At 39.4% G+C, this 21,683-nt stretch overlaps 2 protein-coding genes across 5 annotated transcripts in view; one reads left to right on the top strand and one right to left on the bottom strand.

Moving 5' to 3' along the window:
• Window positions 1-5,879, top strand: part of LOC131394526 (zinc finger protein 709-like) — a 58,467-nt gene extending 52,588 nt beyond the window's left edge. For all 3 annotated transcript variants that reach the window (XM_058525889.1, XM_058525890.1, XM_058525891.1), the window contains exons 2-4: window positions 1,112-1,238; window positions 1,444-1,504; window positions 1,901-5,879. In XM_058525889.1, the coding sequence (XP_058381872.1) occupies window positions 1,112-1,238; window positions 1,444-1,504; window positions 1,901-3,812 (2,100 nt within the window). In that variant the 3' untranslated portion in view covers window positions 3,813-5,879. The remainder of the gene's footprint in view (window positions 1-1,111; window positions 1,239-1,443; window positions 1,505-1,900) is intronic.
• The window catches only part of LOC131394539 (zinc finger protein 709-like), a 212,571-nt gene that overhangs the window by 110,869 nt on the left and 80,019 nt on the right, over window positions 1-21,683 (bottom strand). The window lies entirely within an intron of this gene.

Genomic DNA, 21,683 nt, shown 5'->3' with positions numbered 1-21,683 from the left:
GAAGCGGTGCGTCGTTGCACGCCCAGGATCCGAACCCGGGCCGCCAGCAGCGGAGCGTGCGCTCTTAACCGCTAAGCCACGGGGCCAGCCCCTTTTCCTCTATTTTTAAAGGATAATTTTCCTTGACAGGGAATTCTAGGAGAGTGGTTTTTTATTTTCAACACTTTAAATATTTCACTCTACTCTGTTCTTGTAGCATGGTTTTTGAAAAGATGTCCAATTTAATTAGAATGTTTGTTTCTTTATACCTAAGGTGTGTTTCTTCTCTGGCATTTTCATTATATTCTCTGTCTTTGATTTTTCTCTAGTTTGAATATGATATTCTTGGGTGTGCATTTTTGTAGTTTATCATGTTTAGTGTTCTCTGAGCTTCCTGGATGTGCAGTTTGCTGGCTGTCATCAATTTTAGGATATTTTGGTGGTTATTACTTTACTCGTTTCCTCTATTACTTTCTGTCTTTTTTTTTTCCTTCAGGTGTTCCCATTATGTGTAGTTTAAGTCTTCTATTAAAGAGAGTTGTCCTAGACCTCATGGATATTGTGTTCTGTCTGTCTTGTTCTGATAATGATAATATTTGTTTCATTGTGTAGCAATTTATGTCATTTCCCAACATGCTCTTGACCCTGCCATTACAGAGAAATATGATGAAATGTGAATACAGTAAAAATGTGTAAATAATTTTCATGTGTTCATGTTGTTGTTAAAGTGATGAGCAAGTGTGTACAGAAAAATAGTTTTTGATGACCACATCATAGAATTAGTGTTTGGAGAGGATAGAATCCTATGTAACCTTCCTACAAATGGATATAGATCCCCAGTGCTGTCAGTCTTAAAGCAGGTTTTTCTTTTTTTTTTTTTTATAATTTTTATTTATTTATTTTTTTCCCCAAAGCCCCAGTAGATAGTTGTATGTCATAGCTGCACATCCTTCTAGTTGCTGTATGTGGGACGCGGCCTCAGCATGGCCAGAGAAGTGGTGCGTCAGTGCGCGCCCAGGATCCGAACCTGGGCCGCCAGCAGCAGAGCGCACGCACTTAACTGCTAAGCCACGGGGCTGGCCCGCTGTCAGTCTTATACATCCTACTCTACTCATATTTGTCATTTTTTTAGGACTCAGTGGCCATTGAGGATGTGGCTGTGAACTTCACCCTGGAGGAGTGGGCTTTACTGAATCCTTCACAGAAGAAACTCTACAGAGATGTGATGTGGGAAACCTTCAGGAACCTGGCCTCTATAGGTAAGAATGAGGACATTTCTTCACTTCATCAGTTAGAGAACAAGTGTTTCTTGCCCATCAACATGGTTCCAAGATGTAGAATGTGGAAGGGGGAGATGTTGCTAAATAAACTACAAATGGTTATAGCTCATCATGGACTTAGAATCTAAAAATTTTTCTATAATTTCTAATACTTTGGAATCAACTTTCTGGGTCTGCATTTCAGGAAAAACATGGGAACATCATGACACTGAAGATCAGTACAAAAACCAGGAGAGAAAATTAAGGTGAGTCACACTCACAATAGAAAACAGTGTCTCATGTGAGAATCCTGGTATGTTATGAAGTTTTAAAAAGAAGCAAACAAAACAAATAAGCTTTGATTCAAATTTAGCTATTCTTAGAAAATTTTCACCAAGTATGCTTTCTGAAGTGTGATGTAGAGGTTCCGCTTTTGCAAAAGAGTTCACTTGGAAACAGTATTAATAAACCATGTATATGTGAATATCACTGTTTGGATAATAGCAAGGGTGATGTATTCTTGCAGAATATTCAGTATGTTCAATATCTGAGAATTTAGACAAGGCAGAAAAGCTACAGTTTTCCTATAAATCACAATAAATATAACAAATATAAAGTTGTTATAAAGAAATAATTAATAATATGCTTCTCATTTTCTACAGAAGTCATATGGTAGAGGGACTCTGTGAAGAAGAGTATAGTCAATGTGGAGAAAATATCATCCACATTCCAAATCTCAATCTGAACAAGAAAACTACTGCGGCAAACCCATGTAAGTGCAGTTTATGTGGAAAAGTCTTCAAGCATCATTCATCGCTTAATAGGCACGTTAGATGTCACACTGAACACAAACCATATGACTATCAAAAATATGGAGAGAAGCCATATAAATGTAAGGAATGTGGAAAAGCCTTCCCTTTTCCTAGTTTTCTTCAAATACATGAAAGAACTCATACTGGGGAGAAACCCTATGAATGTAAAAAATGTGGTAAAGCACTCAGTTCTTCCAGGTCTCTTCGAATACATGAAAGAACTCATACTGGGGAGAAACCCTATGAATGTAAAAAATGCCATAAAGCATTCACTACTTCCAGTTCTCTTCGAACACATGAAAGAATTCATACAGGAGAGAAACCCTATGAATGTAAGGAATGTGGGAAAGCCTTTATAGATCCCTCAAGTCTTCGATCACACATGATCTTTCACACTGGAGATGGACCTTATAAATGTAAAGAATGTAATAAAGTATTCATTTCTCCCAGTGCTTTTCGAATACATGAAAGGAGTCACACTGGAGAGAAACCCTATGAATGTAAAAATTGTGGTAAAGCATTCAGTGATCCCAGTACTTTTCGAATACATGAAAGACGTCACACTGGAAAGAGACCCTATAAATGTAAGGACTGTGGGAAAGCCTTTATTGCTCTCACAAACCTTCGAGTACACATGATCACTCACACTGGAGATGGACCTTATAAATGTAAGGAATGTGAGAAAGCATTCATTTATCCCAGCTCATTTCGAATACATGAAAGGAGTCACACTGGAGAGAAACCATATGAATGTATAGAATGTGGGAAAGCCTTCAGTTTGTACACTAACTTAAAAAAACACAAAAGAACTCACACGGGACGGACACCTTTTGTATGTAAGGAATGTGGTAAGGTTTTTATTTCTCTTCAAGTTTTCCAAATACATGAAAGAAATCACAGTAGAGAGAAATTCTATGAATGTAAAAAATGCAATAAAGCACTCACTTCTTCTAGTTCTCTTCAAAGACATGAAAGAAATCATGCTAGAGAGAAACCCTATGAATGTAAAAAATGCAGTAAAGCATTCTGTTATCCCAGTTCTCTGCGAGTACACGAAAGAACTCACACTGGAGAGAAACCCTATGAATGCAAGGAATGTGGGAAAGCCTTTATAACTCCTTCAAGCCTTCGATCACACATGATCTTTCATACTGGAGATGGACCTTATAAATGTAAGGAATGTGAGAAAGCATTTATTTCTCCCAGTGCCTTTCGAGTACATGAAAGGAGTCACACTGGAGAGAAACCCTATGGATGTAAAAAATGCAGTAAAGCATTCAGTTGTACCAGTTCTCTTCGAGTACATGAAAGAATTCATACAGGAGAGAAACCCTATGAATGTAAAAAATGCAGTAAAGCATTCACTTCTTCCAGTTCTCTTCGAGTACATGAAAGAATTCATACAGGAGAGAAACCCTATGAATGTAAGGAATGTGGGAAAGCCTTTATGGATCCCTCAAGCCTTCGATCACACATAATGATTCACATGGAAGATAGACCTTATAAATGTAAAGAATGTGAGAAAGCATTCATTTATCTCAGATTGCTTCGAAGACATGAAAGAAGTCACACTGGGGAGAAACCCTATGAATGTAAAGAATGTGGAAAAGCCTTCAGTTCTTATCAAAGTTTCCAAATACATAAAAGAAATCACACTGGAGAAAAACTGTATGAATGTGAAAAATGTAGTAAAGCATTTAGTTTTCCCAGTTCTCTTCGAAGACATAAAAGAACTCATCCTGGAGAGAAATCCTATGAATGACAGGAAAGTGGGAAAGCCTTTATTTCTCATGCAAACTTTTGAGGATATGCGAGAATGCATATTAGAGGGAAAACCATATAAATATAATGAATGTGGGGAAGTCTTTTGTCATCTGAGTTCTCTCTGAAGGCATGAAAGGACACACTTGATAAAAACCTCTTGACTGTAAACAATGTGGGAAAGCCTTCAAAGGGCCCACATCCTTCTATGTGAAACTCCCACCAAAAAGAAATGTAAATGTAAGTCATATGAGAAAGCTTGATGGAAATAAAGCTGTGTATGATGTTCTAGAAAACTTTCAACATGAAATAGTTGTTAAAGTTGTAAATATATTGTTTTAATCAAGCCTCTTTCTTAAAGTGCAACATTGGCTTGTGGATTTCTATTAATTACTTTCATAAATAAATATTGAGGTGAGATAATTCTGGACATCATCCTTCCTCAATAGTACATAAGATTACGAGGTAGTGCTTTTTCCTTAAATCAGCTAATAATATTTTCTCTTTAATTCTTTTTTGTAATGTTTTAATTGTTCTATGTTAAGGGGCCATTGAAAATGACAGTTTGTATTTGTTGGGATTTCCTTACTGGTCTTGTATTGCAGATCCTGGATATGCCTAATTCACTGTGTATACTGTACCTCTCTTAGAGAAAGCTCCTTTTTTCGAGTGGTGGGTACAGGAGCCTCTTTTTATTTTCCATACTATTAAACAGTTGGAATACATTTTTATGTATGGCAAGTTTATCAAAGAGTATACTTCCTGTGAATTATTATTTTCATATTTGGGCCTTTGCTCTTTGTCCTTCCTTCTGACTGGTATTTGGTGAAGAGACTTTGTATTAAGTAGAGGCCTGTGATACGACAACAAAATCTAGAGCTGGACACATCACCCCTGTATTGCATTAAGTCAATGGGGGTAATATAAGAAGTAGATCTTTGGGCCGGCCCTATGGCTTAGTGGTTAAGTGCGCGTGCTCCGCTACTGGCAGCCCGGATTTGGATCCTGGGTGCGCACCGACGCACTGCTTCTCCAGCCATGCTGAGGCCACATCCCTCATACAGCAACTAGAGGGATGTGCAACTGTGACATACAACTATCTACTGGGGCTTTGGGGGAAAAAAAGGAGGAGGATTGGCAATAGATGTTAGCTCAGAGCCAGTCTTCCTCAGCAAAAAGAGGGGGATTAGCATGGAGGTTAGCTCCGGGCTGATCTTCCTCACAAAAAAAAAAAAAAAGAAGAAGAAGTAGATCTTTAAGAATCCACCCCCTTTTGGTTCCAAGTTGGAATTCACCAGTAGCCTCTCTTGCATGAGATTTGGAAGACAGAAGCAAACAAGACATTAGGCAGATGTTGGAGCCACTGTGGGAGGAGACAGACAGTTACGTAGGAGCTTTGAGGACACCATCTTCCATCCCATTTTCTGGATTCTTTGCCCTTCCAGTCAAGAGTATCTTGAATACCACCACAAACTGTTTGATTTCGTTTTTCATAGAGGTGTATTTTCCACTGATGTTTTCACGAGTTTCATGTCAAAGATCCATTAGAGTTAGGATTTTTCTGTATGCTCTCTTGGAAACTAATTCAGACTTTTGTCGTTGAGAGTATTCTCTTATTTCCCTCTTCTCTAGATGATATCTGTAGAAGGTCTAGTTTGTTTAGGAAACACCTTATGCTCTTAATAGTGCTAGTGAGTATGTTTTCCTCATTCACCATGACATCTACATGGGGCATAAAAAGAAGGACGTGGAAGTCTGTTTCTGTGCTGCATTGTGCAGTGGCTGCCTTGACCCAGGTCTTCCACGTGAGAACAATCACCTTTCTCATGTCAGGAAGACAGTGTGTGTTTCCTGTTACTTGTAGCTGAACATATTCCCTGAATGTGTTTGTAATAATGTTTGATGGTATGTCATTAAAAGTATGTCCATTTCTTGGTGAAATGAACAATTCTGTAGTTGTTTCATTGATATATTTTACTAACTGTTTTCTAAGTCATGGCATGTTAATAACTATTATTGTGGTTTTCATTCCCTCAGAGAATATATTAAAATCCATATTTATTATTGACTTTCAGATATACTTCATAATTTTCTTCACTTAATCATTATACATTATGAGTCAATTTTATCATGTACATACAAATTCAGGTATTTTTTCCTCAGGCAAACTTTATTTTTTATTCTTTATAGTTACAGTCTTTGTCATGAATGTAAGTTCTCATTCGTTCTTCTCCCAAAACTTAAAAATCATGGTTTTTTTCAGTGTCTACTTGCCAGTGACCTGCAGGATTGCACCTGTAATCAAACAAAGGGGTGTAATGAATTCTAGTAAGAATGACCACAGACCATAAAGGACTGTGAGGTGTGACAGTGACAGGGTGCTCAGAAGGACGACTTACAGGATTTTGGCAGGTGTTAGATGATTTGTTTGCTATTCAAGGAAGGAGGTCATTTTCTGTGTTGAAAGGTGTGAGGATGTAAACTTAATCCTGTCTTTGGTAAACATTTTATCTTTGGTAAATATAATCTTTGTTTTCTAGAAGGCAACAACAATGTAGTGGAGCTAAAGTTAATTTATAAGAAGTCCCAGTCAGTCATTTTAGTACCAAGAAGGGAATATTACTCATTTTTATGATTTATGATTTGGAATTTTATCTTTTATCATTTTTAGTGATATGGTTACAAAATACCCTTGGTTTTGTCTTGATGATCATGTACCTTTGATGAGGGAGGTGAGTGACATTTTTCTCTTCAGGATGAGACTAGGCTTTGCAGTGACAGCAGGCAGCCCCTGGTCCTCTGGGACAGCTTTTGTCTTTCCTGCTTATTATCAAGACACTGATGTGTTTCCTACGGTGTATTAGACACTGTTCAGCATAAAGTACCTGAGTTAAAACACATTAATTCACTTCTTAGTGTACTACGTAATATTTTTAATGTCTCCTTTATGACTCAACCGAGGCTTTTGAGTTTAGGTAAATTGTGAGACAGTACAAACCTAGCAAGGGAGAGAGACAGGACTGCTGTGCCAGTCAAGACTTTCTTTCTCAGAAACTGTGCTCTTGATGCTATATGTTTCAACATCCCTCACTTGCCATGCACTTTAGAGTCAGTGTACGCAGTTTAACAGACATAAGGCAAGGTAGGATTTGGATATGCAGCATGAAACAAAGTTCAGTCGTGGTGTTTGTAGGTTTGTGGGGAAAGAGATGATTAACAAATGGTAAAGCTTTATTTTCTAAGATGGAAATAAGGGCTTTAAAGGAAAAAAAACAATATGAGCTAATAGGGAGGCTGGGGTGGGTATATAGGAGTGAGTGAGGATGTCATTATTGTTATCTGGGACTGGAGACTTCTGTTGATTTAAGCCACAGATATTTGTGGTGTCTTTTTTGCATTTAATATTCTAGGAGAGGATTTTCATTAAATATTTAAAATGTAGTATTTGGCATTTTCATTTTCCTGCTGTACAGACTGAGTGTGCAATATATACCCCACTAAACCATGGGGTTCCTCCTGTTTAGAGAAACAGTTGCATTCCTCTGCACTGTTCTAGCTCATCCTGAGTGTGTTCTATGAGTAGAGTATCTCTATGCAAGTCCACTGTGATCTCCCAGTGGAAACACCAAAAAGAGCTATGAATGTTCAGAGGCAATCATCCAAGGAATAATTGAGGTGAGATGCAGAGAGAGAGAGAGAGAGTATCGTTTTGAGTAATATCCTAATTGAGTATAAAAGGAAAAATGGGAAATTTTCAACATGTTTTCATCAGAGGAGTGGCTGAAAGTCTGTATCAGTGATTCACAAAGCCCCATCGTCCATATTGCTGTTCACACATTTCACTTCCATGTGCTTAGACTTCCAGGACACATTGTGGAAAAGTGAGAAACATTAACAATTTTGAGGTGTAAAAGAGCGAGAGAAGTTCAATCTTTTTGATTTTGTTAGTGTCAACCCATGTATTGGAGGGGTCCTGTTCAAATGGGCACCACAAGTTGTTCGTTTGGGGTAATGATATATTTTCCATCTTTTAAATACAGTATTACTATCCATTTGTGAAAACTCACAAGTACACTAAAAATATCTTGTATATATTTTTGATATACGTTTTTGTGTGTGTGTAATACCAGAAAACACATAACACAATTGCTTTCCTATGCTAGGAGAATGTTGAGCTGTCCTGAACCTTGGTTTTTATGTGCTCAGCTCTTCTTTCCAGCACTGAGGGCTCCTTCTTAGGAAGAAGTGGAGTACTGGGGAAGAAGGACTCAGTCCTCCACAGGCCTTTCTTGCAACCCTGTCTTAATTAAGAAAACACCCTAGGGTTGGACCTGCCCTCGTCTCATCCACATACTAGGAGCTTAGTGAGAGAGTTGACAGAATCTGTCTTTGAGTTTAAATCAGCTTCCTTGGACAAATCTTTGGAAACATGGTGGTTCTAAACAAAATTGTATCCCAAGTGGGATCTTCTGAGGACATCCTCATTCATGTGCATCAGCATCATTTCTTCTCTATGTCATCCATAGACCATTTCCAGCTGTTCATTTCCCATCTCAAGCCTACTCTGTGTCTGCTTACTTGGAAACATCTTTAGAAATCCACACGTGTCCCACTCTGCAAAATTTCTTTGAGGCAATACCGTGGAGCTGTGAGCTGAGATGGGGACAGAAGCAGTGGTAGAAACCATGTCATGGTCACATTCTGTCAGCCACAGTGATACAGCCATCTCAAATTTGTCAGATCTGCTTGATTACTTATTCACACAACACTTAGAAATTGACTTACATTGAATTGGGAAACAAAAGGCTCTAGAATTTTTGACATAACATTCAATACCGTTTAGTGTCCTCCTCCCCACACTCCTTTATCATAGAGGCTTTAGCAGCCTCCCATTATGCAGCCAAGAGTCCCTAACTTCCCATGATGGTCATAAATTCCCCAAGGCATTCTTGTACCAGAAACTTCTCTTCAGCGGTTGCTGCACACAATTCGAGAAGCCACTGCTGGCAACTGACAGTCTCTATGTAAATGGAGGCCCTCCCAGTGCCTGAGTTGATCCTCCACAGCCAGCTTCCCATTTTGCCTTGGGTCATGAATGCAGGACCGCTCAGGCTTGCTACCCAGAGTCCTCCTCATCGAAGAGATGTGGATACTTAGAGGATAGAGCCAAAAATGGCACCTCTGGTATATCCCGTGAACAGTAGGAAGTGTGTTTCCCTCTTCCCTGATTGATGTAATCCATTGTGGAAAAGGTCATTTCCTTTTTAGACATATTGGCCACTTGGTGAGTCACTTAGAAAAACATGGGTGACCAGGAAGTACGTATACTTTATTGACAGCGTGCACCACCACACTTGATGGGGTCCACTGCAGAGATGCTGCCTTCTGTCCCTAGATGAAACAGGCCATCCCTGATCAAAGAATGGACCCAAGCTCGGATCAATTAGTCAAACTGGTCATGCTAGCCATAAAAAATTTTTTGGCCAAGAATCAGACATATCTGCACATTTTTACAGATCCTTCGGCCATTGACAATGATCTAGCTGTCTCATCCCATCACTAACAACAACTCCTTATCCAAGGTCACCCCTATTCATAAAAGACTCTGGGAATATCTTGCCTCACAATACTGAACTAGAAATCTGGTCACTCCCTACTCTGCACATATTAACCTCAGTCTGCTGAGGCTCATTTCATTGCCTAGAGTGATAAATGGACTCATTTCTGAGACACGTCAACACCTCAAAACTGATGGTATTAACCTTGGCTTTATGTTCCCACATACTACAAAACCATTTATAGGCCTCTAAGCTAAAAGTCTAGGCAAAATTCAGTTGATTTCCCTCCTCTGCCATGGTTAACTTAGTGACTGACCAATGCACCTGATGTGAAAAACAAGTCGCTGGTAATATAATTGATGGACATACCTTCCACGCTGAGGAAGGTGTCCCTACTGCTAATGGCAGATCGACTTTGTGGGGCCCCTCACCCCCTCTGCTGGGCTGCTGGCTCTGCTCAGACCGTGATATAAACATATAGACAAACTACTCATGCTATCATACATGACCCTGCTGAAGCCAAAATACAAGGATTCACCAAGACATGCTAGAAATTATTGATATTATCAAGTCAACTCTGAAAATACAAAACCCTGGGCTCTTGAAAAAGTTGTTCAATGGACATTGTACCTCTTACAACTGTAGGCTACCACCCTCATTGCATATTCTTATGCTTAGACAAAATTTGCCTTCTTCTAAATAGGTCTTCCTGCTGTTTGAGGCATTAGTTAGATTCAGTCCCCAGTCTTTAGGGCCTATTACTTTGTTCTGATCATGAGGCCTACTGGCACCCAATGTAGATAGCTCTCTGTAATAGACATTTGTGTCAATATGGTCACTTCTACAGGTCTTTGGTTTATTGTAATAGTGCCCCCTAGCCACCACTGTTATATCCCGCTCCCGGGTCTTCCTCCTACCATCACCTGTAGTCTGTGCCCTGCATGTCAATACTTCATTTGGGGCACTCTGCTTCAAAAGCCCACCCAGCCCATCAAATACAAATGTGCTGTTTGCCTACCATTTGCACTCACGTGCTCATTGTCATGGGGGTCACTGGTCCTTACCTGGGCACACAGGATGCCATTCAAGAAACAAATCATTAATACCAATCAAGAAATGTCCAAAACACTCAGAATACATGAAGCAGACAGCTGATGTCTGAGATGCTTTAACCTGAAGGAAAACTCCCTGGCAGCCATGGTAGCTGATGACAACTTGGGTTTAAACTATTTATTAAGCAGACAGCGGGAGTTCTGTTCCCCTAAAAGCCCTGCTTGCTGCATGTGGGCAGGCTACACTGGCAAGGTGCCACCAATAACACAACAAAATGAGACAACAATTAAAGTATACCATAGCATTACTAAGATATTCGAACAGAGTTCTGGAAACATACCGATACCCTTTCCTGGATCTCTCCAACACTTTCGGATGACTAGATTCAAATCTTTTTTTGAAGCTTTGTCATCTTAATATAATATGTTGCTTTTGCTTTTCACATGGCTTTTAATTAATATTCAAATAAAATTTTTTTAAATAAGATCTGTCATTATTCAGCCAACTAACCTCAGGAGTGAAGACTAATAAAGACACTGACCTCATCTTTGATATTTGACTCTCAATCAGCTTTAGATACCTGCTCACCCTGCCTGACCCACAAAGGGTAAATAACTTATATAGGTTGACACAGGCTCCTTTCCTTTATGTGTCTGCAGATATGAGAGTCAAACCTTTAAAACAGGCAGCCTCTATCCCCACACACCTTAGATGGCCAACCCATTGTGCTTTGCACAAGCCACCTGAACCAGCTTTCCCTTGTCCATTCTCCTTAAAAAGTACCTTTGAGTAAGAAATATTTCTATTAAAGTGATGCATCAGTCCTGATGTCTGGTCCTATTAAGGTAGGTTATTAATCCTGCCCTCAAAAGGGCAATGATATGACAGAAGGTAACCATGGAAAATGTCTTTCAGATTACACACAGGATTTCAGTGTGCGGAGCTTCTAGAAGATGAGGATAAGAAATCCAAATACAGAGACTCCAGTATGATAATGTTTTCTCCTGCACTGGTCACAAAAGAAAAACTTTGGAACTACCCACAAGAGCTCTAGCAGTACAATCAGTAAGTGAAAATGGAATAGTCTCACAAGGGAACAATGCAGAGCAACCGAAGCGAATGGCTGGTTTCTGTTCTGATATGTAAAGAGCTCTGAGTGATCTTCTCATCTTCACAATAATAAAAAAATGGAGCAACTTGAAAAGCAACACCTCTTGCTAGATCCGTCAGTGATTTGAGATGACATGCAAACCAATGTCCCCAAAATGAGAGACAGGTGAATATAGAGAATTGCCACTTACTGGGAGGAGCAATGACAGAGCCAGGCACCTCAAGGAACACATAACCTGCTAGAGATGAGTTTGTCAAAGTGTGGACTAGCTTGAGAGTTAAAAATTTGGGGGGCTCAAGTCTTAGGAAACTCCTCAAAATTCATGAATTTTTCCTAAAGAAGCCCAAGCAGTTTCTCACCGTGGAGACTGGAAGAAAATGTCTCATTCTCCATGCAGGAAATAGGGGGAAACATTCTGATATACCCAAAGCATTCTGTGCTCTGTAACTTAGGCCATCCCTCAAAAAAAATGAATTTGCCAAGACCTTATGCTATTGGAAAGAGCAGTCAGACAACTCCTAGACCCTTCAAGTTTCCTCTCTGACAAAAGGGGAGGAGTAAATGCTAGGAAGTTGTTCTGAAGATCAGAGTCCAGGGATTCTGTCCCACCAAAACAAGACAGGTTTAATCATAACATAAGAGAATTTTTTCCCAGACTAATACCTTCCCACCATATCAACAGGACTCTGTAGCTTCTCTCAGTACAAAGGCTCCTTCCATGGGGGTGTGAGCAGTAGGACACCTGCAGGGGGAGGCTCCCCAGGAAGAACAACTGGGCCTTCAAGTCCTTCCCTTTGCAGGCCCAAGGGGGCCTTAGCTTAGATCCACTGTCCTCAGGCCTCTGCTCCCCACCTGAGTTGCTTTGGACAACACTGATATTTTAAATAACACATACCCAGCATTTGAACAATACAACAACCCAGTGTTTATGTAGGAAGGAGGGAAGATGATTGTAAGGCACTTTGCTAGGTCAACAAGAAAACTCACAAGTGTCTAGAGAACGCTGAAAAAACATAATGTGATGTGTGAGCAGAATGCTGGCCATAACTTGTCCTCTGCAGGGATATTTGCATTGAAACATATCGCTGTGAGGTGACACCTAGATGTGTGATACTTCCTGATAAACACAGACAATTAAAAGTCACCTCACCATGTGCAATAATTAGTCTCTCTCCATTTGATTTTTGTTGACAACTGGAGTCTGACGTAGATTTGCCAAATAGGTACACAGGCATAGTTACCAGGGATGCGTCAGTGAGCATCCTTCCAGAACTTCAGTCAGGTTCAGAAAAAGAGCTCTGGAAGTAAAAACAAGCTATCATTTCAGAAGAAAAATGACTTCTGGATATTCAGAATGGTTAACTTTAGAAAATGTTTCTGACATAAAAATATTTGTATCCCATGGAGAATATAAGCAGGGACTCTTTCTCACCCTTGGTTAAATCACTCTCTGTGGTCATGATCCACCCCTTACTGTGGTTACGCTATTTAATCCACCTATAACGAGACTTATCAGAAAACTGGGTTTCATCTAAATAATCATCTCACTGATGGTGAGTCTGTGATCCTAGAGAGTAACGTTCATTCTGACGGTGCTGGAATCACTCTGTGACGGGCATCCTCTCCATTCAGTATGCACAGACACAATTTCTGACCATTTCCTCTCCCAATTCCCGGAGGAAATACCCTCCTTTGATATCATCTGAGTCAAACAGCCCCACCCAAGTCCACCAGAACTGCAGCAATAACTCCACCACACCCAGGGACAGAAGCATCCCTGGAGGCCATCTGGCAGATGGAAACTGAGGGGCAGAACCAATGAACCATAAGTGATCTCAATGAAAACAGAAATGAAGGGCCCACTTTGCAACCAGTGCTCATCATACAGGGGGGACACTGCTGGGCAGTAGTATCATCGATCAGTCACCCATCCAATGTAGGAAGGAAAGGTCTGTGGATATTCAGCATCAAGTACTGAGAGATGGAGAAGATATTTCCATTTCATTATCTGTTTTTCATCTGCCCTTTAAGAACTATCTAGAAAAGAATAGTCAGGAAGCAGGTTTCCTGGAAATCATTCTGATTTCCTAAAGTCAGGAATGACTCTGGTATTTTTTGTTTGTTTTATCTCCTAATTCCTCATCTCCACCTCAAGTAAAGGACACACCATTCTAAGAATATGCATTCACTGGGGAAGATGCATAAGTCTGGCTCCCCTCTCACACACTGCTGAGCTGCAGGAACATGGTGCTGAGGAAACTACATTTCATCACTGCCCTTCCCCACCCTACTTTCATTTGCACCTGTGGGAATTGTACAGTTCCAGTAGTGGCCCCATCTGGGCAGGAACTGGAGATGTGCTTCCTGCACTGATGAACTGATAAATTGTTCTGCTTCTCACAGGTAACATTAGGGACAGTCTGGCTCTGTCCTGAGATCACATCATGGTGCTCGCAAAGGTCCTTTAATCACTGTGGTCAGCACTATAGACATGATACCTTAAGGTTGTGTTTGGTAAGAGCATGTGGTTCCTGTTAATCTCCACCATGGCAAACATGAGGGTCAGAATATACTTAGAGTGTTGGCGCATTCTCCTTCACTGAGGGAAGCCCACAAGAACTCAAGAATATCCTACAAGATGGTCCTCTAAGCCAAAGAGCTCCACTCAAGAAGCACTGGGAGTAATTTGTAGGAATGGAGACAGATATTTTTCCCAATGGCTTTGAAAAATGGCACTACTGAAATGAGTTACCAAACGATCAAGAAGTACCTCTATTGGAGGAGGTAGTTCAGAGGACATGACCACTGGTACCCTCAGGCAATCAGAGACTCCATATCCCCTCTGTCCTTGCAATATATGTTCCACTCACTGTTCCTGAAATAGAAGCCCTTTCAGGGATGCGGCCTGGAGAGAATAGCATGTTGTGGAGACCATCTGGACTGTAGACATTACTGGATCCCATTAAAGCCTCTATCTAAACTTTTCAGATTCTGCTGGGCAGGTGCGGAGCCCTACCCATCTTGCTCCACCTAACACAAGCATCATATATAAGTTCCCTTGCTCATTAAAACTGGCACCTACAGGGCCGGCCCCGTGGCTTAGCAGTTAAGTGCGTGCGCTCCGCTGCTGGCAGCCCGGGTTCAGATCCCGGGCGCGCACTGACACACCGCTTCTCCGGCCATGCTGAGGCTGCGTCCCACTTACAGCAACTAGAAGGCTGTGCAACTATGACATACAACTATCTACTGGGGCTTTGTGGGAAAAGAATACAATAAATAAAAAAATTAAAAAAAAAAAAAAAAAAACCTGCCACCTATCAATCTGCAGTGACCTGCCTCTTTCTTTGGTCTCTCCTTGCCCTCCATGTACAGGATCCAGTTTCAGATGTCACCCAAAGTCTCAAGGTTGTGAACCAACATGCTCTTAGCTCTGAATGAAAATAAGAGAGCAATTGATCCTTCTTGTGCTGGGAAGCATGAAGTACCTTTAAATGGCACAACTGCAAGATACATGTTTGCACTTTAAAAAATATTTTTCTTCATGGTATGCTGAAACATTGACATGGTGTTTGAGGTAGTAGTGGGAGGGAGAATCAACCAAATTGTTCTATCTAGTGGGTAATGCATGAATTACCAAAAACTAATTATCACAGCATTTATTTAGTGAAGATTTCAAAGTATGGGAAAGTAAGCATCCACAGAGAAATCAAATAGTCATCACAGAACTTTATTAAAAGCATTAGTTCTGGGGCCGGCCCGGTGGCACAGCAGTTAAGTGCACGCACTCCACTTCGGCGGCCCAGGGTTCACAGGTTTGGATCCCAGGCGCGCTCCGACGCACCACTCATCAAGCCATGCTGTGGCGGTGTCCCATATAAAATAGAGGAAGATGGGCACAGATGTTCGCCCAGGGCCAGTCTTCCTCAGCAAAAAAAAAAAGAGGAGGATTCGCATCGGATGTTAGCTCAGGGCTGATCTTCCTCACAAAGAAGAAAAAGAAAAAAAAGCATTACTTCTCAGTAGTCTTACAGGCCAGTTGCAACCTTACCTGTCAAGGAACCATTGGGTCATCTGCAGAGTAAAATGTTGTAGATTCCACTGAGAGAAGTTCTGCTTTCTAAGTCGTTATAAAGATGATAATGAGAATGACAGTGAGAATAGTAACAGGAATGCTGACACTAACAATAAATGCACTTGAGGGAGGCTTACTAAGTGTCAGGCACTGCACTCAGCACCACAGGTGGATTGGCTCATCACTTTTCCTCTTCACAGACTTCTAATAGGGAAGCACTAGTATGATCCTATTTGATAAGAGAGGAAACTGAGACCTGGGGGAGCTAAGTGACTTGTCTGACTTTACACAGGCAGTCAGGAGGGTGCTCACACTCATCACCAGGCTGCCTGACCCAGACCAAGCTTTGCCACTGAGCACACTTCACCCCTTATTATGAAATTAGGAATAATGGTTCATTGATGAGGATGGACTTTTGTACATGAATCAGAAACAACTTTATTCTTCCCCACTAACCTTATTAAAATCCACACTATGGAATAGATTGCTGTTGTCTTTGGATGAAATCTGAAGATGGTGCTACAGTATTTTAAGTCACTTTTTGGGTCTAAAATCCCACGGTCTCTCTCAGGTACACTGACTGCCAGGCCAGCCTAGTTCTCAGAGAAGCTGTTTGGGAGCAGAGCATGAAGAGGAAGTGGTGAGTGAGAGGCAGCCCATTGAAAGGAGGAGCCAATCCAAACAACAGCCAGAGAGGTTTCTTCTCACTCCAAGTGTTTATCATCGCTTTCATCTCCAACTTCATGTCAGAAAACACAGTGATCAATCTGATGAATAAGATGGAAGAAGCAAATATTGTTATTGGAGATGATAGCATTGCTTTTTTGACAAACTAAAGATAAAATAATTGGAAAATTACTACAACTGATGAAGGAGTCAATTTGCTGAACATTGTGTAAATACATACATTACACATAACACACATTATTGAATTAAAATCACATGTCCTGCAACATATATATGAAATTTGGAGGATTATGGCTAACACCGTGTGTGAGATCTATGTGCAGACAACTCTGAGTGTTTCCTGATGAGGTGACAGAGGCATCACCTCCATGGAAATATAATCAACTTTGGTGCATGGAAGACTCCTGAAGTCAAAGATGCAGATCTCTACACAGCCTCATTTTTAAAGGCATTTCCACTCAAATTTGCATTAAGATCTTTGTTTCTCCCTCAAAATACAGTAATTCTAAAGTACATCTCTGATAATAAGTCCAAAGGGTACTCAGGAAATTATTGCAAATAAAGAATGAAGAAGGACCATTTCACCAGATGCACCAATTACAAAATTAATAAATGATATTTAATGGTTTGTTGCCACCATAAGAACTGTCTGTCACAGGGGTGATTTTGCCTCTCAGGGCACATTTTGCAATTTCTGGCTGTCACGACTGTGGGAGGTGGGGAGCACTGCTACAGACATCTAGGGATCCTCTGATGCACAAAATAGTCCTCTTGACAAAGAATATTATCTTGTCGAAAATGTCAGTAGAGTCAATGTTGAGAAACTGGACTAGTCAGATGAACCCTTGATGGTCTATAAACAGACACAAGGATGCAACAACATAGATGGTGAATAGTGGCAATCTATAACTCTCCTATGTACTACATCCAAATAAATTCTATATGGAGTAAAGAGTTAAACGTTAAAAAAAATAAAATGAAAATACTGAAAGTAAACATAAGAAAGTAATTCTGTATACTTAGTGGAAGGCATGACATCCCAAGAAAAATGTAAATAAAAGTTAAATAGATTTGATAAACTAAAAAGTGTAAATATATCATTAATAACAATAAAAGATATAGAAACATCACCTAGGAAAATGTTTTCACTAATAATATAGGGAAAAAGATAATATCATTAACAGTTTAAGTAATTCTTACTAATCAAAAACAAATTATGAATGTTCCAATAAAGATGTTCAATGGCTATGCACAAACCTTACAAAATTATAAATTACAAATGCCTAACAAAGTTATGAAAATAGATTAGCTCATGAGACCCAAGTTATATAACTAAAATTGATGCACTTATTAATGGGCAAAATACCTATGTTGCTTTCCTAACACTGTTAGTGAGGCATATTCTGGGGGGAAAGGCCAAGTGGGTGCTTCTTGATCTGTCCCCCAACAAAGATAGTAACTCAGATGGAACACCTTATCCATGGAGGAACTGCAGAGATAACTTCTATCATCAAAGATCTGAGAGATACAGGGGCATTTTTTTTACCACCTTCCTCTTTGATTTGCACATTTGTTTGTTACAAATCTATGGAGAGTGAGTTTAGATTATCACAAACTTAAAGAGGTTGGGATGTTAATTATAGCTATTTTCCAAAGGTGGAATCCTTACTGGGGCATATGAACAAGGTTTGTGGCATCTGGTGCACAACTTCTTACACATTTTTACACAACAGATTACATATTCTTCTCAACCACACATGGAGCTTTCTCTAGAGTAGATCAATCCCTGCCATAAAAACACCTCATTAAATTTAAAATGCTAGGCAATTTAAAATTTAAAATACAAAGTAAGACTCTGACCTCAATGGAATGAAACTAGAAGTCAATATCTTGGGATATTTGGGGAAACTCACAAATATGAGGAAATTAAATAAGACATTCCTAAATAACCCATGGGTCAAACAAATCAAGAGGGAAATCAGAAAACATTTTCTCTTTTTTTGGTGAGGAAGATTGGCCCTGAGCTAACATCTGTGCCAGTCTTCCCCTATTTTCTATATGGGATACCACCAAAGCATGGCTTGATGAGTGGCGTGTAGGTCTGTGCCCAGGATCCAAACCCGCGAACCCCAGGCCACCGAAGTGGAGTGCACGAACTTAACCACTACACCACTGGGCTGGCCCTCAGAAAACATTTTTAATGAATGAAAACAAGGACGTGACATGCCAAAGTTTATGGGCTACATTGAAAACATTATATAGATAAAAATTATACCCATAACTGCCTAAACTAACAAAGAAGATCTCAAATCAATAACTTAACCTTTTACCTAACACCTTAGAAAGGATGAGAAATCAAACCAAAAGTAAGGAGAAAAGGAAATAATAAAAATTAGAGCTGAAATTAAGAAAATAGAGAATAGAAAACCCATAAAGAAAACAATGAAACCAAAAGTAGGTTCTATGAAAAGATCAACAAGATTGACAATAGAAAGCTAAGAGACAATTTAGCTAGATTGACCTAAAGAAAAAGAGAGAAGACTCAAATTCCTAGAATCAGAATGAGAGAGGGGATATTACTACTGAATAGAAATAAGGATTATAAAGGAATTCAATGAATAATTGCATGCAAAAAAGATTGATGAAATGGACAAATTTCTAGAAATACACTATCAAAAGCGATTCAAGAAGAAAAAGAAAATCGGAATAGAATTATAAGAAGTGAAGTGGTTGAATTAGTAAACAAACAACTACCTATAAAGCAAAGCCCAGGCCCAGAGAGTTTCACAGCAAAATTCTCCAAAACATCCAATTAAGGTTTAATAGTGATTCTTCACAACCATCTCCCCCAAAACAGAATCAACACAACACTTCAAATTCATTTGTGAAGACGGTGTTATCCTGATACCAAAATCAGACAAAAGTATCACCAAAAAAACCCTGTAGACCTATTTCCTTTGCAAATATGCATCCAAAAAACCCCAGCTAATACTAGTACCTAATCCAGCAACAACTTAAAAGATATATGCCATGACCAGGTGGGATTTATTCCAGGGATGCAGGGTTGGGTTTAACCTCTCAAAATCCATTAACGTAGTACGTCATATTAATAGAGTAAAAAGCAAAAATGACCTGATCATCTCAATAGACTCAGAGGAAGTACTTGGCAAAATCCCACATCTTCTCATCAGAGAAACACTCATCAAACACTCATCAAACCAGAATTTGAAGAAAATTTCCTGAAACTGATAGTGAGCAAGTGTGGGACACCCACAGCTAATATTACACTTAATGGTGAAAGGCTGGATATTTTCTCCCACAAATGAGGAAGAAAACAAGAATATCTGCTCTTGCCACTTCTATTTGACAATGTACTGGAGATTTTAGCCAGAATAGTTTTGCAAGGAAAGGAAACAAAAAGCATCCAGACTGGGTAGGAAGATGTAAAACTATCTTCACTTGCATCTGACTTATTTTATAAATAGAAAACTTCAAGGAATCCACTAAAAAAAATCTATTAGAACTAATAATTAAGTACAGAAAATTGTGTGATACAAGATATGAATATAAAAATAAATTATATACACTGCAATGAACGATCTGATAATGAAGTTATCCGAAGAAATCTATTTATAATAGCATCGAAAAGAGCAAAATAGGAATGAATTTAACAAAAGAAGTAGAAAATACTCTGCAAACTGCCAAACATCATTTAAAGATTAATAAAGATCTACAAGTGTGAAATATCAAATGTTGGTGAGAATGTGAAGGAAAGCGAACCCTTGTGTACTGTCGGTGGGAATGTAAATTGGTGCAGCCACTACAGAAAACAGTATGGAGGCTCATCAAAAAATTAAAATAGACCTACCGTATGATTCACCAATTCCACTTCTGGGTATTTATCCAAAGAAAACAAAAATGCTAACTCAAAATGATGTATGCAAACAACAACAATCACATAGAAACAGAGATCGGATTGGTGGTTACCGTAGAGGAAGGGGGGAGGGGGGACGGTGAAAGGGGTGATTAGGTATGTGTGTGGTGATGGGTTGTAATTAGTCTTTGGGTGGTGAACATGATGTAATCTACACAGAAATCGAAATATAATGATGTACACCTGAAATTTATATAATGTTATAAACCAATGTTACCACAATAATAAAAGAAAAGATGCATGCACACCCATGTTCACTGCACCATTATTCACAATAGCCAAGACATGGAGACAACCTAAGTGTCCATCAACAAATAAATGGATAAAGAAATTGTGGTATACATGTACAATGGAATATTATTCAGCCATAAAAAAAGAATGAATCTTGCCATTTGTGAAAACATGGATGGACCTTGATGGCATTATGCTAACTGAAATAAGTCAGACAGAGAAAGACAAATATTGCATGATCTCTCTTATATGTGGAATCTAGAAAAAACAAAAAACAAACAAATGAAAACACCAAGCTCATGGATACAGAGAACAGACTGGTGGTTTCAGAGGTGGGGGTGGGGAGTGGGAGAAATGGGTGAAGAGGGGTCAAAAGGTAAAATGAAAAAAAAACAGAAGAGGAGTTGTATCAAAAACTGCATATTTATGATAATCATATAATGACAGAAAAATGATTATATACTTTTATATATTTTAAATTTACAAACTGTGCACCACTGCTCTTGGACAGTCATCGCTGAGTGCACGTACATGCAGAGGAATGTCAGTTACAGAGCTGCAGGCATTCTGAGGGCATGTGGAGAGACACCCTCTTCTAGCCACATTTTCCTTGAAACTAACTTCTAGTAATAATAACCATTAAACTTTTTTTATTGCCACAAATTTGATTTCCATTTTTGGAAATTTAAAGGAGTGTGGTGAGATTGGGAGGGGATTTGGATATTTAGACGTTGCCAATCTTTAATAAAGATGAGCAAAGACGTTGGAGTGATGCCATATTTTTCCTTGCTTTTTATTACTCCCTATCCAATAGAGGCAAGAAAAAAGAGTGAACCCTAAAAATAAATAAATAAATATAAATAGATGATAGATAGATAGATAGATAGACAGACAGACAGAGGGGAAAATGGCCAGTGTTCATGGATCCTTAGATTTAACACTGTTGAGATGGCAATACTTCCCAGACTGATCTAGATTTTCAAGAAAATCCGTATCAGAATCTCAGCTGACTTCTTTATACTTCGGATATTAATAAAAGAAACCTTAAATAAATTGGAGTTGGAAAGGCCTGTAGGGGGAGCTCTCACGCCCTACCACACATCCTCAATTACACCAAACAGGAAGAGATCATGGCTTTCATCTTCCACAGGAAGTAAAACTACTTTGCTACTGAAGGAAGCTTTCGCTCCTCACCCTGCAATGGCCCAGCCAATGAGAAATGCCGC

Source organism: Diceros bicornis, chromosome 30 (genome assembly GCF_020826845.1).
Source record: "Diceros bicornis minor isolate mBicDic1 chromosome 30, mDicBic1.mat.cur, whole genome shotgun sequence".
NCBI classification, from domain to species: domain Eukaryota; kingdom Metazoa; phylum Chordata; class Mammalia; order Perissodactyla; family Rhinocerotidae; genus Diceros; species Diceros bicornis.
The sequence above is the reverse complement of the archived record's forward strand: the minus strand, read 5'-3'. Positions and strand labels throughout refer to the sequence as shown.